Consider the following 18,586-nt stretch of genomic DNA (forward strand, 5'->3'; position numbering starts at 1 on the left):
TGAGGGAGTCACAGACATTATCCACCTTCTATAGAGGAAGACAGGGAAGCTCAGAGAGTCCGAGTGACTTGCCCAAGGTCACAAAGCCAGACAGTGCCTGGGCTGGGCTTTGAACCTCCTGGGGCCCTTGCCCATAGCCAGTGCAGTAACCACTACTTGCAATCCTATTCCTGAATGAATGAGTTCATGAATGCATGCTAATGGGTTGGGAAGAGGGGCCCGAGACCGTGTCTCCAAACTTCCTGGTGGCCCCCCACTTGGCGGCAGTGGTGTCTAACAGCCCCAGAGTGCTGAGCCCCCCTTGGAGGGAAGAGAAAGGCTAGAAAGAGCTAGGGCTTTAACAAAAGGCGGGCCCTTCCGGGTCGCACACGGCGCATGCGTGCGCCCGGGCGGGGGACTCCCGCCCGCCCGTGGAGAGCTGCTTCCTGTGGAGTCGCACCGCCACACAGGAGGCAGGCTTCATCCCATTTACCCAGCGCGTGGAAGGGGTCAGCCCAGCAACACGTGCCCGGTGAATGACCAAGCCAATCTGTTTGACTCCAGCATCCTCGGTCCTCCCAGGATGCTGCACGGGGGGGAGACGCTGAGAGTGGCGAGGCTGGGTCTGGAGTGCAAGCCCGCAGCCCTGGGCCTCTCCCGACGTGAACGCGGAGGTGGGGGCCCCACGGGCCCCGGCTCTGGGTCTGGAGCCTCTGCCCCCTCCCTGGCTTGCCCTTTTTGGGCCTCAGCCGACTTTCCGACAAAGGGAAGGAGGTTTGCTCTGGATTTCAGCCAGCTGGGCTCCTGACTGTGTTCCTTCCGTGTGAGGCCTCGTGCTCAGCACCTGGGAAGGGGCTGCAGGATGCGGTTTCCCCCAGAGTAAAAGGAGCCACTCAGTTCTTGGATAAGAAGGTCTTGGGAGAACCTGGCTTCTTTTCCCTGCTTCAGTCCATCCCAGAGAGATCAAGCTCCCCCATCTTCAGAGACGCCGAGAAGAATTCTCCCAGCACCTCCAGTCGTCTCTTCAGCCTCTGAACAACCATCATTATCAGGAAATCCTTCCGACTACCTAACCTGAGTTGAACAGGCTGGGCCCAAGGGCCGCTTTCTCCACAGCCGGCCTAAGCAGATCTCTGGCTGGAAGGACTGGGTCAGCCATTGGGGAGTCAGAAGCATTTTTTAATTTTTCCCATGACCTCTCATTAGATAAAAACATCTTGTCTTTGTCCAGAGCTGATCTTCACACTGTCTGGTTTTGAGCAGACTGGAGTGAGGCATAAATGGCCTTCTGGAGAGTCATATGGCAGATTCTCCCAATATTGTAAATGTCTTTGCCCTTTGCCCCAGAAACTCTTTTTCTGGAACATTTCTCCAGAAATACCTGTATGTGGGCCCTGAGGTGGACCCACAGGGATGTTCGTGCCAGTGTTGTTTAGAAGAAGTGAACAAAAGAAAACCATCTGTGTGCCCATCAGTGTGGAAGGATTAAAGAGATGGTGCTGCTGCCAAGAGGATATTCAGAGAATTTGCTTTGGGGCCAGGGCCTGAAGCATAGTCAGTCTTCCCACTTTGCCGGTCACATAAATGATCTTGTTTGAAAAACTGCTACAGAGCTGAGTTGATCAACCTCAATTTGCTAATGAGGAAACCATGCCTACGCAGCAAGTTGTTGACAAATGAGGCACCACTGAAGTGAGGTGACTTGTCCATGGTCACACAGCTGTGAGTGGGAGAGGAAGAGGCTCCGGTCCTCAGTCTAGCCTGGGAGCTCGACCTCCTTGTGGTTCGTGGTCTATCACACATGAGGAGAAGGAGTTCTGAGCTCCAGGGGGTAGCCCTGTTGTGATGGACTTGCATGTGAAGGTCACCTGTTTGTGGTGTGAGCCTAGACTTTCACTCACTTGGGCTTTGGGTGTCCCTAGAATGGAGACATTTTAGGGTTCCTCTGAGTCCAGTGTGGGGGTTGGAGTAAGCCCTAGGGAAGCCCACGAAAGAGGTCACAGATGGCGGGGCTGGGTGGCCCTCTTGCCATCACGTTTCTGAGGACATCCTGCATGTGTGTGTCCGCAGATGTGGGAATGGTCCTGCGTGCTAGGTCCTAGTTGGTGGGATTGCTAGGTCAAAGGGTACATGCCTAGCATTTTCAAATGTGCTGCCAAATGACTTCTAAAATGCATCATCTCTTTCCATTACCATCTTGGTCTAAGAGTTCCTTTTCCCCATATCCTTGATGACTCTTTAATTTTCAGTCTTTTTTCTAATCAAACAGGTGAGAAGTGGTATTCCATTGTTTTGGTTGTGGTTCTCTGATTCCTGGTGAGATGAGGACTTTTCCTTAGGGAGTTCCTCTGAATTACCTGCTTCTTTCTTTAGTCTCCACTTGTACTGTTTTCACCTCTTTTGAGCTAGAGAGTCTTTTGTTCAGATAAAGTCTTACAAGGGTTTGTAACCTAAGCCGAATGAAAGCAGAGCTGCCTCCCTGAAAGGGGGGTGGGATACCTAGAGGCACCTGTTTGCCCCCCTGCAGGGGCTCCTAGGGCTCAGTGGAGCATAGTTTGCAAACAATTGATATAGTTCTACCACCCAAGCTACAAATGGGGAAAGTGAGACCCAAAGTCACCCAGAAAGGTAATAGCCAAGACAGGTCTCCAGCCCAAGTCCCCTCACCCGGGGATTAGTATTGATTGGTGGTAGACATGGTGATGGAGGTGGTCATGATGGTGGAAGTAGAGATGGCTGTGGAGGTGGTGATGGTGGTGGTGGAGGTGATGGTGAGGAGTTGGAGATGATGGTCCTGGTGGAGGTGGTGGTGATGATGGTGCTGGTGGTAGAGGCAGTGATGGCGGTGGCGGACATGGTGGAGGAGGTGATGGAGGTGGAGGTGAGGACGGCAGAAGTGATGGGGGAGGTAGTGGGGGTGTTGGTAGTAGTGGACATCGGATCCTTGCCTTGTTCCTGATCTTAATGGAAATGCTTCCCAAGTTTTCCGGACAATATGGTGTTTACTATAGTTTTCTGGTAAATGTCCTTTTTCACGTTAAGGGAATTCCTTTCTATTCTTGGATTGCCAAGAGTTGTATCAGGAATGGATACCGAAATTTATCACATGCTTTCCAGTGTCTGCTAGGGTGACCCAGTCCTTTTTCTCACTGTGGGCTGCTGGGGGAGAGCATCCCTCAGGCAGTGGGAATGAGCTGGTTCTGCGCCAGGCATGGAGCCTCCTTCCCTCCTGTTCACTTCCCCCGTCTCTTCTTTGTCCCTCCCTAGGACGCAGAAGCTTTTCAAAGCCGGGGGAGCTGGACATCAGAGGGTGAGGCATCCGAATAGAAATGATCTCCTCGTGCTGGGTCAGCACTTCCTGCCGGCGGGACTTCTGCTGCCGTTTCCTGTCCTAGTCCCCGGGGGGTGAGGGGACAGCACCCCCTCCCACCTCTTCCAGACATAGACAGAGACATTCTGAGGTTGTGTTAAAATGCTGGTGGCAGACAGATGGGGGTGGCAGGGGGTGGTTGGGTGGGGGGTGGGCCTAGTGGGGGGCGTGAAGGCTTGCATTCTTTTCCGGGATGCCAGGGGAGGAGGTGGAGGGAGGCTGGGTGGTGTGTGGTGGGGAGGCATTTTTTTGGGGGGGAGTTGGTTTGGAGTGTGGGGACAAGGGCTGGTTGCTAGGCAAAATCGGCAGAGATGATTCACATTCTGGCATGAGCTGGCTGTTGGCTAAAATAAGAAGTTGTCCAAGTTTGTGGAATCTTTTTGTTTGAGCTGGAAAGAAGTAAGGATTCATCGGGTCCAATCCCTTCATTTTGCAGACAGAGAAACTACAAATACAGAAATGGAGAAAGGTTTGCCCAGGGAGTGAGGAAGGGTGTCTGGTCTCCTAGTTTTTACCAGAGCCTGTGGCCAGAGCGAGCCTTGGAAAGCACCTTCTGTATTGTGTGCAGTACTATTCTAGGCATCAGAGATTTAATGGTGAATCGTCAGACACGCTGTCCCTGAGAAGATAAATCCAGAGGGTATTGTGCTGTGAAGAATATGAACAGTGTGATGGCCTACTGAGTAGGTGTAGTTTTATACTTAAGCCAGGGTGGATGGGCAGACCTGTCTGGGGAGACAACATTTAAGGTGGGACCTAATGAAGGAGGCTGCCTTGTGAAGCTCTGGGGAAGAGGGCTCTCGACAGATGGTCAGCAAGTGCAAAGGCCCTGGGGTGGGAATGAGCTTGGTGAATCAGACAGCAGGGAGGCCAATGGGACGGGAGTGGGCAGAGTGAGGGGAAAGGTGGGTAGGGCCTTGGAGGCCAGAGAGAGGTTTGATGGGAAGCTCTTTCTTGGCATAAATCAGGGGCTTGATCTGCCTCCTGACTCCTTCTGCCCTGTGGATGAACGAGTATTTAATAAGCACCTACTGTATGCCCAGATGTCCTGGGCACTTGGCCCATGTGATCTCATTTCATCCTGCAATAGCCCCTTTGAGGTTATCTAAGTGAGGGACAAATGAGACAGGCCCACACTTGCGTGTGGCCACCCAGTGCAGGTCCTGACCCAGGCTTTCTCCCCGAGTCCCTCAGCTCCATTAGCTCAGCCAGAAAAGGACTCACTCACAAGAGCAGATTGTCCTTCAGTCCAGCTCCCTAAAAAAAACGAGTGGGAAAGGTCAAGAGGAGACTCTGATACTGCTGGCTGTCCAGGAAGGCTTACCAGGACGCAGGGCCGTGCTGTCCCGAGCCTTGGGGGTTGGAATAGATGAGTGCCTGTGTGAAGGGAGATGGTCCCCAGGGACCCTGCTATTGTGGGAAAATGAGCAAGATTCTGGGGCTGAAGGGCAGATGGGACAGTGTGAGCAGCTCCCCAGATAGTAAGCTCCTCAGATGCCTGGAATTCCACCATGAATGATTTATTCACTGGTGGTGAGCATGGCCTTTGGCCCCTCTTCTTGTAAAGTGCAGATCTCCTTTGGAGAACATGTGGGAAGATGAAGTCTCAAGCCTAACATTGCTGGAAGTTTTAGAGGTTGTGAGTGACAGGGGCAAGGAAGACAGCTCTGGGGACCTATCATATTTAAGGCTCCTCATGGGGCCGGGGAGACTTTTACTGGGGCTGAACTTCCATTTCCTCCCTCTGCCCAGGCCTGCTTCCTTAACTGCCCTTCCGCAGGTGGTGATCCCAGGCTCAGTCCTGAATAAAGGCTGTGTGTGCTCATTTCCGTTTCACAGTCGGCTTTCCAGGGAATCAGACCTGTAACAGTGATGGTGCTGATGGTGGTGGGGCGTGTATCAGTCTTCTTGGGCTGCCATAACAAAACAGCAGATTCTGTGACTTAAACAATAAATGTTAATTTTCTCAAAGCTCTGGAAGCTAGCAAGTCCAAGATTAAGGTTCTAATAGAGCTTACTTCTAGTGACAATGCTCTTCCTGGCCTGTGGATGGCTACTTTGTCCTTACATGGCCTTTTCTCTGAGCAAGTGTGGAGAGACCCCTTCTTATAAGGCCCCACCCTTAGGACCTCATTTAGCCTAATTGCTTCCTAAAGACCCTATCTTCAAATACAGTCACACTGAGGGCTAGGGCATCAACATATGAATTTTGGGGCCACACAACTTAGTCTATAGCCATTTCATCACCATCACCCCCATCCCCAGCATCACCACCACCATCTCATCACCACCATCCCCATCATCACCACCAGCATCACCGCCATCCCCAGCATCACCACCACCATCTCATCACCACCATCCCCATCCCCACCATCATCACCCCATCCCCACCATCCCCATCATCACCCCCATCCCCATCACCACCACCATCACCAACCCCATCCCCATCACCACCACCATCACCAACCCCATCCCCAGCATCACCACCACCATCTCATAACCCCATCCCCATCATCACCCCCATCATCCCCATCATCACCCCCATCCCCACCATCTCCACCGTCACCCCCATCCCCATCATCACCCCCATCCCCACCATCCCCATCACCCCCATCCCCTCGTCACCACCATCATCACCCCCATCCCCATCACCACCACCACCAGTGATGATGATGACAGTGTTGCTGCTGATGGTGGTGCTGATGGGGATGGGGGTGATGATGGTGGTGACGAGAGGATGGGGGTGATGGGGATGGTGGGGATGATGGGGGTGATGATGGGGATGGTGGGGATGAAGTGATGATGGTGGTGATGATGGGGATGGGGGATGATGGGGATGGGGTGACGATGCTGATATTGTTGGTGATAAGGGGGATGGCGGTGATGCAATGACAATGATGTCCATGATAGTGATGAAGGTGGCGGTGACAATTTTGATGACAGTGGTGATGGTTGTGATGATGATGATAGTTAACATTTATTGAGTGATTACTACATGCCCGGTTCTGTGCTTTTATCACTTTACGTGTAATAATTCATTTAATCATCACAACAATTCTCTGACTTAGGAGCTAGCATTCTGCTGATTTTTCAGATAGGGAAATCAAGGCTCAGAGAGGTCAAGTATATGCTTAAAGGTCACATGCAGAAATGGCAGAACTGGGATCAGAACCCAGGTCCCGAAGTCCCCGTCCAAGGTTGTTCCCTAATGTCCTGTGGTCCTGCTCAAAGGGGCCAGTGACCCAGGATTCTATGTGGTGGGAGGGTTTGGGGCGGGGGCGGAGTGCAGCCCAGTTTCCCCACTGGGGCTTATTCTGGCCCATCTGCCGGAGGCCCCAGGGGCAGGATGGGAGTTCCCTGGAAATCTTTTTGTACCAGCAGCTCCAAGGCAATGAGGGTTGTCCTCACACAGGGGCCCTTTTGGAGTTATTCTGGGAACTGGGTGAAGCCAGGGCTGGAGTGTCTAACATCACATTTCCAAAGATAGCTGGGTGGGGATGGTGGCAGTGGGCTTTGAGGCTGGACTGGGGAATAGCTGTGCCCTGTGGCTGGCCAAGCACTGCAGGGTGAAATTGTCCAATAAGCCACATGTGAGAGAGTCACATATGTGTGTCTCATGCCCTGCTGCAGCCAGACAATAGCCTTGCTTACTTTTGGAAGCCTCACTATGAGGGCTGGTCCCCTGGCAAACACACCACAGGTTGGAAGCCTTGAGGTTATAGTACTTTAAAAATAGTAATAGGGGTAGTATTAGTAGCAACAATAACAGTAACTATTAGTAATGCTAATAATACCAGTGCGAATAGTAACAATGACAGTAGCAGTAGAGAGACTAGACTAGAGTGGTGGCAGGCAGACTCTCGGGTTCCGGATCAGACCCTTGGGCTTGAATCCCCAGCCTCCACCACTTTTTGGCTATGTGATCTTGGAGATACCACTTTACCTTTCACTCTTTTCTTCTGTAAAATGGGATAATCGTAGCACCTCAGCATTCCTGTGAGGAGTAAAACAGCTGATCTATATCAAACACCTAGCAGTTGTGCCTGGTATCAGGGCTGACGTGTCACATGTAATCATGGCAGCCACTGTAACTACATGCTTTATGTGCATTGTCTCATTTAATTATCAAGTCAGCTCAACCAGGTAGGTACTGTTGTCATTTCCACTTTGCAGATGAATAAACCGAGGCTTGTGGTTGTTGAAGTCTCTTGCTGAAGGTCGCACAGTGGTAGCCGGCATTTGAACCCACCCTGACTCCAGTGCTCCAGGCTTACTCTGCTCTGTCCTGCTGTTGTCTCCCTGTGTGGTGATGGCTCTTCTCTGGGGAGGTGGCTTTTTGTGCATTGGCTGATGTCATCTTGGAGGGTGAAGACATCAAGCAGACAGTGAGGAAGAGCCACTGATGAGGGGTGTGCTCCACATCCATCTGCTGGCCGGGGCTGGATCTTATCTGCAGGGGCCCCTAACTCTACCGAGGCTCAGTGGGATCTAGAAGTCTTCTGTCCTGTCACGAGGATGGACACAGAGTCTGGACACCTGCCTCAAGTTCAAGGGTCCTAAAGAGGCGCCTCTCGTTTGCTTGGCTTTTAAAGAACACTCTGTGATAGAAACATCTTGTTCTGACAAGACAGTGTGAGATTCTAAAACTGCATTTTGATGTGGTCCCAAGTGGCTAAAATCCAGGAATATTAGGAAAGGTTAAATTAGAGATGTGGTCGTAGCTGTGGTGTGGTGCTTTGAAGGTGGGCGGGAGGCAGAGGACCTCAGCAGAGCTCAAACTCCCACTCCCTACCTGTGTCATCTGGGGCAGGTCACTTCACCGCTCTGAGCCTCTGTGCTCCCTCCAGCCCTCCACCCACTCACCCATCCATCAGCCCACTACCTACCTATGTATCCATTCACCATAAACCCACCCATCCACTCACATGTGTGTCCACCCATCTACCCACCCACTCATCCATTCATCCACTCACATATCCCTTTCCCCTCTTCTGTCCATTCACCCACCCATCCATCTACCTATCCACTTATCCACAAACCTACTAATCTACCCACACCCCCACTCACCCACCAATTCATCCATCCGTCCATCCATCCATTCACTCGATGAGCATTCATGGAGGCCCTAGTAAGTCAAGAACTGTACCAGACGCTGGGTCCCATAATTAAGACACTGCCATGGAAACCCACACAATTATTAATAGAAGAGTAAATTACAAACCATCATACATGGGAAGCTGTGTAGTTGTTAATAAGAATAAGGCAGGTCTATAGGAACTGATATGGAATGACCTCCAGATATATGGCTAAGAGGAAAATAAAGATGTAGAAGTATGTGTGGTATGCTATCATCTGTGTAAAAAAGAGAAAAAAGGGGATGGTCTATTTAAACATGTGTGCTTGGATATGCCTAGAAAATTTCTGGTAGGACACCTAAGAAATGAGTATCAGAGATTGCCTCTGAGGAGGGAGACTGGAGAATTAGGAAGGAACCTTGTATGTCACTCTGTTCCATTTCAGGGTGCTTGAATTAAAAAAAAAAAACGTTATCTATTTAAAATTGAGACAAAAAGTGATATAAAAAAAAGTCTCCGAGTAATGATACAGAAAGACAAGAAAACAGCAAATTACAATGCTGTTCATATGTATGTGATTAGGGAAACAGAGGGGATTGTGGGAGCAGAGAGGGGCAGCCTGAGGGAATCAGGGGAGGCTTCCCAGAAGAGGTGATGCCTGAGATGAGGCTCTCTGGCTGAGTGGAGATTAAGGGAAGATGCCAGTGAGGGCATTCCTTGGCAGGAGGAACTGCATGAGCGAAGGCGGACAGGTGAGGTTCAGTGTGGCTGGAGCAAAGCCATCAGTGTGGTAGGAAGTTTGGAATTTGTCTGAAGCACAACAGGGGGCCAGGGATAGGTTTAAAGAGGAGTGACAGGGTTTGAGTTTTGTTTAGAAAGACCTTCTGGCAGTCATGTGGGGAATGGATCCCAGCAGTGAGGCTGGAGGCAGCGAGACCAATGGGGAGGCCGGGAGAAAGATGGTGGAGGCCTAGACTAAGGCAGAGAGAAGGGTGGGAGAGCTCTTTTGGAAATGGGAAGTGCTACTTCCCCCAGGACTGTGGGCATCCACTGAAATAATTTTAGCAGATGGCTCTGCAAAGTGTACAGTGGTTCTCACCATGCGTGCACACAGGAAACTCTGGGGGAGCCTTAAGAACACTCATGCCCAGGCCCCACCCCAGGACATCAGATTTAATCAGGCATCAGGATTAAATTGGGCTCCCAGGTGACTGATGCACAGCCAGAGTGAGGGCTACCAGGCTTGGTGGCACGTTGGCATGATGAAGGAACTGGGGCTCATCCCGTGTTGGTTCCCCTCCTTCACGCCAGTGCTTGAAACAAAGGTGAGCCTCTGGTGTGTGCTAGGATCCTTGGGGTGTCCTCCTGAAGGAAATGAGGAAGCAGCATGGACTTGGGGTCACCCAGCCAAGCTAGTTGGCTTGACAGCCAGTTGATCTCTTGAACCAGTTTCCTTGTTTGAAATGTCCACCTCAGAGGTGTCATTATAAGGGCCTGACACAGAGCACGGGACCCTTAGACCTTCTGTCAAATCTCCCACGGAAGAGGTTATTCTGCCTAGAGATGGTGAAGACCCACTGGAGGCTGCAAAAATCCCTAGACTTAAGCTCACCGAAGGGCACATGATGCCCTCATGTGGTTTTAAGTAAAAAAACACTCTTTTTAACTATATAACCATGTTTTGAGGTTTGGGCTATTCTGGTAATATTGCTGTGGCTGTTCATGAGCAGTTTCTGATGTGTATGTAGAACTTCAGTTTCAGCTCTCAGAGGATGCTAACCAAGACACAAATGCCTCATTTAAAAAATTACAAAGGAAAATAGTGGGTAATTGCAGTGTTGCCACAATATAATAAAGAAGAAAAAGATAAGCTCCACCTCGGGGACTGTGGATTAAATAGAACAGGCCACACAGAACAATTTGACATGGTTCTACCTGGTGGCTCTAATTTGAGATTTCTTATATAAAGGCCCGGCTCTGTGACTCTCTCCACAGGCTGCAGAAGAATAGCCTTTGAAGTTCTGTGCCCTTCCCCAGAACTTGGAATTTCTGTCTTACTTTTGTAACAAAGGAGGTATATTTAAGGGAAGAGACAGCCAGCCCATGGCTGAACAAAAAAAAATCAGAAAAAAAGCAAACACATCTGACTTTTGAAGATTTTGGAGACTTGAGACTTTAAGCTTGTATTTCAAGATCATGTTCTCACTAGAAAATGGGCCTCCTTTAGTTGATTTTAGCTGGTGCAGGACTGTGGGTCCTTGGAATGGAATGCCCTGCTCGTCAACCCCGAGGACACATGGGGGTTAGGACAGTGTAGAATGTCTGTTTTTCAGGCCTGAGCCAGGTGTGGAATGTTTTTTAAACTTCAGGTCACTGCACACTTAGATAGTTCAGATGAACTACTTAAATGTCACACCTGTGAGGACAGAGAATGGACAGAAGTTTGTTCCCTATGGCTGGCCCATCTACCACCGGGCAAAACCACCTGCATGGCTATCAAAGTCAGGGGCACTGGAGCCACCAGGCCAGACCCAAAGAAGAACCCTGGGCCTAGACATCTACATTCTTTACTCATGCCCCAGGTGCTCTTTGTCTGTTTGGTCTGAAGCTCAGGGTATTGTCTAAGCCAGCGTTTCTGATTTCAGGATTTCACAGACCAGTGGAATTCACAAGAACCCTCCGGACTCACTGTGAGTTGCAGTCTGTTCCTGCGTGAAGAATAAGGAAAAGGGGTGGCCATCTCCCATCACCTTCACCCTGGTTTCCTAAAACACGATGTGCGCTTGCTTGGCTTCGCAAACACCTCTGCACTAGTCTTTACTCGCAGTTTGCTCAGAAAGGAGCATGTGTCATCACGGTCCAGCACCTGGGAACCCCAGGGGCCCCGGGCACTTCCAGGTGAGTGAGGGACCCAAGACAAGGCTTACCAGAGAAAAACATTCTTTTATTATATATATATATGCAAATCTGTCCTATGTACAGTAACTGGTTCTATCAAATAGACCAAGGCATTCTTTTGGTAGTCTTCCTCAAAACAGATTCAGGTAAATTAGATATTTGTGCTCTTCATGAACTACCAAAACCTGACACTTCATGAGTGATTTCAGTTTTGAGACCACAATTCAAAATATACATGAACTAGTGAAGGCAACAGAATGGGCTGAAGGAAACCACAAGATTTAGCACAATTAAACTGTGTATTTTGCTCATATTAGAGTCACAATGTGAACAGCACATATGTGTCTCCTAGTCTGTTACTGTAGCGTGAAGGGCCTGTGAAAATCTATGGTGATTGCGCTGTGGGCAGGCGAACAGCTGACATGACCTGCTTAGGCTTCGCTGAGGACTCATTTCTTTTCCGCCTCTCCTTTCTTGGGTTCTTGTTTCAGTTTGTAATCAGCCAGGGCGGCCTTGATTGCATCTTCAGCCAGCACTGTAAGTAATGGAAGGAGACAGCCTAAGTTTCTAGCATCTATGGTAATTGTCTTAGGTATGGTATCTTTAGGAGCTGGAGAGCAGCGGTGCTGGAAGGGGCTTAACGGAGTCCCCTGGCTAGGGGGCTGGGGCTGAGAAGGGAGCTGGGAGAGCCAGCCAGCTGTTTCCTGATCTAGTTACGCCTGCATGGTGGATATGGAGACAGACAGGGTTTTAAACACCTGGGACTCTAGGTAAGTTCCTCAGCCTCTTAGAATCCACCTTCTCTTCTGTAAAACTGGGACAATGATGCTTTTCTTGCTGGGGTGGTGTGAGGACTTACACAAAGTATCTGACACATAAGGGATACAACAGATGTTAGTTCTTGTTGGCTCACATTAAAGTCAGGAATAAATGTAGTGGATGCTGGTTAAGCTAGCTGGAATAACTTAGGTTATGCCAATTTGTTGATGGGATGGCATCTGCCACATCATTCTCTAGTGATCCCAAGTTTAAAAATTTTAATTCTGGAGTTGATATTAAAGTGAGGCTATGGGAAAAAATAAAAATCAAGAGAGCTGGAATGACAGTGGAAAGTAAGGAAACAGTAGAGAGTATTGACTGAAAGTTTCAGTATCCCAAGAAGGCCTAATGAAAAGGCTGGTTTTTCTGAAACCATATGAAAATGTTTATAAGCTATGGCCTTTACTCATGGGTACTTGAAATCCCAGCTCAAGCGGAAAGAACTCTGGTCTTAGCGGACTTCCTGAAGACTGTGTTAGTGTGTCCCTGCCCCAGCACTCAGTTTTTCTGTGAGTCTTACCCTGGCAAGAGGCCTAGCTCTCTGCTCATTTTTAACTAATTTGGTCAGTAAACCTCCATCAATATGTTTAGGCTATTGTTTCTCTGTCCCTCCTTCCCCTAGAAGGTTGAGAAAAGATGGAAAAAGCTTTAGATTTAAGACAGAAGACTGAAGTAGAAAGCCAAGTATAAGTCTAAGGCATCTGGGCTTTTTCTTAGGACAGTGTCGAGGGGAATTTTACACAAGTGGGCTTAGTCATTCCATATGCACAGATGCAGGCCCCGATAGTAACAGCATCTGGAAAGGAAGTGATGAAACACACCACAAACCGGATTATGGTGAAAGCTGAATTTTCTCCTTTACTGGTCCTGACTTAGGGTAGGAACAGCATGGAGTCAAAGATGGTGCTTAGATCCTGGCTCTCCCAGTTAGGAGTTGTGTGACTGAGGTGTTCTAATCTGAGCCCCAGCGTCCTCACCTGTAAGGGGAGAAGTAATGACACCTGTGGACGAGGGGATGTTTCTGAGGTTTAGAAATGATGCCATGATGTGCTCGGCACGATGCCCAGCACATACCAACACCTGTAAGACTCTCCTGGAGATGGCTGGGACCATGGGCTCTAACCCTCTGTGGGTTATAAAGGCGGACTCCATGACCAGAAAGGACTCAGCATTACTGTCACAAAAGCCAGCTGGTGCCATTACAGAACGACTCCCACGTGTCTAGGCTTGCTGGCGCTCTGGAGAGCAGAAACTTACTGGAGCAGTGCAGTTTCACAGGGGGCAGGCAGAGCTCCTTGGCGATATCTGTGTTTTTGATGGTCAAGGCTTCCTCCACCTGACATGGGAAAGACAAGCAACTTTAGCGCTGCTCTACTTAAGGGACCCACAATAAGGAAGGCAGGCCAAGGAGGCCCCAAGGACAGCATGGTGGGGGACGATTTCCTTTAATAACCCTAAACAAAGGACTCTGCCTGCGTGTCAAGGCTGCAGCTGGGATTCTCAAGGACAAGTATAAACCTCTGCATTGTTTGGTTTGGTGAGCGAGGCCAGCAAAGACGCTGCTATAAGCCAGGAGCAGAACCTGTGAGAAGTTTCTTAGGGATCTGCTTTAGGCCAGCAACACAAGTCTCTAAGCAGTGATTTCCTATGTTGGTTTTGTGAGTATCAGCCTCTCTGATGTCCTTATACCAAATGCTGAGAATAAATCCCTTCTACTTAAGTGCTGCGTGGTGTCAGGGAGGACGGAGGTGGCAAACATGCCAGTGCCACTGAAGTGCTGTGGCTGGGGCAGAGACAGCTCCTGGGCTGAGAGTTTTTGGGCTCATCCACTGCTGAAAGGAGAATCTGTCTCCAGACAGAGAAGGATGCCTGGGGTTTGGTCACGGGCAGGAGAGCCAGCTTTCCCCACTTGTTCCCGTTGCCCAGTCCTGCCAACTCCACTGAATTATGCTTAAGTCCTGTTCCTGGAAACTCAGATGAGAGGATCTCAAGGTTAAAGAAAGACTCTCCTCCCACGCTTTCTGAGCACAACTCGCAGCACCCGAAGGGCCAGGCCCTGGGAACACAGGTGCCTTGCTTGCTCACTTCCCCTTTCCCTGAGGACAGTTCTTGACAGTTAATCACTTCAGATCCACCTCCCGCCCAAACAGGTTAGGTCTGTGCTTCCTCAACCCAGAGGAGCTTGCCAGCCAGAACGCCCCGAGCCACGGGAAGCAGGTGGCATGTGGCCTGGCATCCCACTTCGCTGCAGAACTGCCCAGTGGCCCAAGCATGCGCCTGCGTGACTCACACCCTGTACTTGTCCCTGGGGCTGCAAAGATGAGCACCCTGCAGTTTGGCTTTTCTAAGGTTTTGATGGTGTCTGGACTTCAGAAAGTCCAGCTCTTCTCTGGGCTTGGGATTTCTTACCTCTGCAGCTGCTGGGGAAAAAGGTTTTGGCAGAGAAAAGGATGGAAAAGATGTTCCAGCTTTTCTTATCTCCAACCTGAGGGGACCTGCTGACCAGCCTCCTGGCTCACTGTTCTGATTTATTTGTTCACTTTGCCCCCCCTCTCAATGTGTTTGATCTCTGATTCCTCTTTTAGCACAGGCTAGTTTGTTATTTCATGAATCCTTGTACGCCACCTGCAATCCTCCTTGAAACAAGATCGGAGGAACTAAAGAAAACAGACCACTATACAAGACCCCCTCATCTGACTTAGATTCCTAAGAAATTGTATCAGCTACCTTGGAGAAAGCCAAAAGATTTCTTTTCCATTCTATTTTGTTAGATGGAGAGGCAAGATTCTTTCTTATATTTAAAACAAAACAAAATACCAACAAAATATCACCAAAACCCCCAAACAAATACAAATGCTCAACAACAAAAAACCCAAACATGAAAAAACACTTAATAAAATTATTCATAATTCCCAATGTGGAGAAGAATTTAATGAAAATCTGGGTAAGCAAAATTAAAAAGAAAACACGTAGAATATTTTGAAAAAAATCAGTTACTTTTTTTCACTAACCAGACCTTTCCCTTAACCGAGAGCCAGGATTGTGGGGAAAGTAATTTAATTCTGTCCAATTTGCAGGCAGTCTTACCGTCTTCCCTTTTACCCATTCCGTGGCTAATGAGCTGGAGGCAATTGCAGAACCACAGCCAAATGTTTTAAACCTGGCATCCACAATCTTCCCCTTGTCATCCACTTGAATCTAGAAACGAAGAGGTAAGCAGTGATTCTAGGCACCGCTCATGGAGGTTCACTGGTGTTCTCTCCAAGAGCTTTGGTCTTGCTTTCTACACTTTAAGTTTTGGCAGGAATTACTGAGCTTTCTTTGTTTTAATGATGAAAAGGTAAACGTAGAAGCAACTACATGGAATTATATAGGCTTAGCTGGCAAAAATTCAGCTGAAAATGTGCCCCCTCCCCAGTTTTTGTTTTGTTTTTGCAACCCTAGACTGCTTTGGCTATGAACGTCAGCTCCTGGCTGCTGGGTCAATATGCAGCTTTAAATAGGGAATCTGCAATTAAGGTCTCTGGTTAATGCTTTTTTCTTTGCACCAAACTACCTCGAGTGGCTCCCTCTTGCCTGTTTTTGTTTTTTGAGATAGGCACGAGATCTCTGGTAAGGTTCCCACCCACAACTGTGAAGCAGATGTGGCTAAAGCTACAGTTTACCCAGAGTGCCAGTCTCTACTTTCATGTTGTCTCCAGTTTGGGGGCGGTTTGATTTATTGCATTTCCTGTCTCACTGGGATTGCTAACTGAATGGTTATGGTTTTCCTTTGATCAGTAAAATTTGCAAAACCTTTTACCTTGCCGAAGTTGGAATTTACGTTGATACAGTAAATAGAAAAGTGAGATCAACTGCTGCTTCAGAAAGGGCCAGCAGACTGTACTGGGAGAACAAGGATTTAGCACCTGCTCTGATAATGTGTAGCACTGACTCATCCCATCTCACAGCAGTCAGGATGGAGATCAAATGAAATGCTGTATGCACAAATGATTTGTAAACTACGAAGCACTGTATTAGGAAAGGGATTACCATCAGTACCGCAAACACAAATACAATTCATACCTGTAATTTCATTACGTCACCACATGCTGGAGCTCCCACCAATCCAGTTCCAACACTTTTAGATGTCTTATCAAGGGACCCCACATTTCTAGGGTTTTCATAATGATCAACAACCTGAAATGAGAGGATTAACAAAAATTATGACCACTGTTTGGCGTTGGTCTCTCTGATGTGATGATAAGTTTCTTCATGTCTTCAAACTGAGTAAGGCAGCCAATCCCTAAATACCAAATCTCACCTGGATGGAAAGGCTTACAGTCACGCCAATAACCATTTGTGACCCACAATCTTTTTCTCATCTGATCTCGACTTACCTTCAGAGATTTGAGACACTGGAGAAAAATCAGCAAACTCATGTCTCAATTCCATAGGGTTTTTAACCACAAATAATTACTTGACCTTTATGTTACCCACGTAAGTCACCAGATTTGGGCTCAAGCAGCATTTTTGTTACTTCCAAATACAATCCATTCTCAAAGGATAACGATTACTGTTCAAAAATTCTAAAAATAAGTATGGTCCAGAAATTGTACTGTTTCCCAGAAACCTCTAGAAGACTGTTACAGGAGGAACAATGCTATGCAATGTGTCCATTTGTGTATGACGTTATTGTATTTCAGGGCTCTGAAAAGACGTGGTGCACCAGCGTACCCTAGTGGCTGAATGGCTGCTAGCTCACGTTCATCGAGCGTGTAATGTCAACAAACACACCCCCGGAGGGGGAGTGGAGTCCCTGGCAAAAAAGCTGAAGCGAGAACAGAGTAGATATCTATGCATATTGGCACACACAAAGCTTTAATAACCTTGAGGTTTGTTTACCAGTTAGCCTTAAGTATCCCAATCATCCAGTCCTCTTTCCCCACCTATCCCACCAAGGATTTTGACTGCAAGTCCCCCAAGCATCTACAAGATAATATCCAATCTGGATTTTTGCCCCATGTTGATTTACCGCATTCTTTAATTGGTCATTTCCCGAGTGAGAGTCTCAAGAATAGGGGACTTTACGTCCCCGAAGGCAAGGGCTGCAAACTACACATCTATCCATACCGCATCCTGCCCCCGCCAAAAACCCAAACAAAAATAAAAAGATATGACTGTTTCCAATCGGAGGGAGACTATAACTCCTTTAACAACAGTAGCTGTGCCGTAAGCTCTCCATGTGCTAGGCACCATGCCGAGGACTCCACAAGCATTATCTCTTACAGAGGACTGCTAACACACAATCTTACAAATGGGGAAACAGGTCCAGAACATGGCAGTGACTTGCCCAAGGTCAGTTGGCCAAAGCAGTGACCTGGTTGAAGCCGGAGCCCCCGTCCCTGTTTGTGTGTCTGTCCCTGATCAGGCTGGGAGGTCATAACAGGACCCTTCTTCCTGGGTTGTTAGGAAATTTAAAAGTCTGGGATGTATGAAATCGCAGCCAGCGGCGGGGCCCACGGGAAGTGGCCGATGGATGACAGCTGTGAATCTATTTCAGGCGCAATTCGTGTCACTGCGTAGTAAGGGAAAGTTAGCTGAGTATCGCGCGAGCGGTCCCTACACAGAGGGCTGGGGGCCACCCCTACCCCTGGTGGCACTGGGCTCTCCCCAGGAGGCGCAGAACCCCGCGACCACTCCTCCCTAGGCTGGACCTTCTCCGGAACGACACGCCTCGGTCCCCTCGACGGTCTTGTACTCTCGCCAGCCCGGCCGGTACGGTCCCGAGCACCTCCTTGACCCCCCTACCTTCTTGTGGTAGAGTCGGGCCGGAGCGGAAAGCTCGCGGACCGGCAGGCGCGGGGTCCTGAGCAACAGGGCAGAGGCCGCCCGCCTCAGACGGCCAGCTCTAACCGCCGCCATCTCGCGGGCAGGCGCCTGCGCAGACAGAGAGCGAAGCCGAGCGGAGGGGAGCTCCTGTTGCGTCACCGCGACTTTACGCCTGCGCTCTCCCGCTCCGAGCACGTGTCTGTGCTGTGGCCCCGCCTTGATCTCGCCCCTCTGAAAGGCAGGCCGGGTAGCATAAAGGTTTAAAGTCGCTCGGACGCTTGTCGTCTGTGCTTGGTTCTGGATTTGAAGATTTCAGGCTGGAGTGCGGGACCCAAGTTTACGTTCTTAAAGCTCCCTGGAATGCGGCGGAGAGGATCATCCAGTCCACCTTTCTTAACTCTATTTTGCAGCTTAGGTGTTCAGGTTCCGCAAGTTTAGTCGTTTATCCAAGGTTGCCCAGACAGACTCAATTGGGATGTAAACTTGGATAATCTGAGTTAGAATCCTGGTTTTGCTCTTTTCTGACCGTGTGACCCTGGTCAAATGACGTCATCTCTCTAAGCTTCGATCTTATCTTTTGTACTAATTCACGGAAAATTCTTTCGTTTTTTGAGGAAATAAGTGTTGCGTAGCC

At 49.0% G+C, this 18,586-nt stretch overlaps 1 protein-coding gene and 1 long non-coding RNA gene across 2 annotated transcripts; one reads left to right on the forward strand and one right to left on the reverse strand.

Annotated features, from left to right (window-relative positions):
* The first annotated feature begins 399 nt into the window (after window positions 1–399).
* On the forward strand, window positions 400–13,147 carry LOC130680800 (uncharacterized). The gene is made up of 4 exons (XR_008993837.1): window positions 400–1,676; window positions 3,247–3,440; window positions 11,070–11,322; window positions 13,018–13,147. It is a non-coding gene; the product is annotated as an uncharacterized LOC130680800 (long non-coding RNA).
* Window positions 11,375–18,088, reverse strand: ISCU (iron-sulfur cluster assembly enzyme). The gene is made up of 5 exons (XM_036903977.2): window positions 17,932–18,088; window positions 16,207–16,320; window positions 15,229–15,339; window positions 13,399–13,477; window positions 11,375–11,857 (listed from the first exon to the last, which is right to left on the reverse strand). The coding sequence occupies exons 1-5, from the start codon at window positions 18,043–18,045 to the stop codon at window positions 11,772–11,774; spliced, it is 504 nt and encodes a 167-aa protein (XP_036759872.1). The 5' UTR covers window positions 18,046–18,088; the 3' UTR covers window positions 11,375–11,771.
* Between the last annotated feature and the right edge of the window lie 498 nt (window positions 18,089–18,586).

Source organism: Manis pentadactyla, chromosome 14 (genome assembly GCF_030020395.1).
Source record: "Manis pentadactyla isolate mManPen7 chromosome 14, mManPen7.hap1, whole genome shotgun sequence".
In the NCBI taxonomy this organism is placed as follows: domain Eukaryota; kingdom Metazoa; phylum Chordata; class Mammalia; order Pholidota; family Manidae; genus Manis; species Manis pentadactyla.

Bases quoted from the DNA above. Each gene is read 5' to 3' on its own strand.
- ISCU (XM_036903977.2), bottom strand. From the start codon at position 18,045: ATGGCGGCGGTTAGAGCTGGCCGTCTGAGGCGGGCGGCCTCTGCCCTG. The intron at 16,321-17,931 runs GTAGGGGGGTCA...CTCTCATTTCAG, and splicing joins CCCGACTCTACCACAAGAAG to GTTGTTGATCATTATGAAAA. The intron at 11,858-13,398 runs GTAAGTTTCTGC...CATTACTTACAG, and splicing joins TGTGAAACTGCACTGCTCCA to TGCTGGCTGAAGATGCAATC.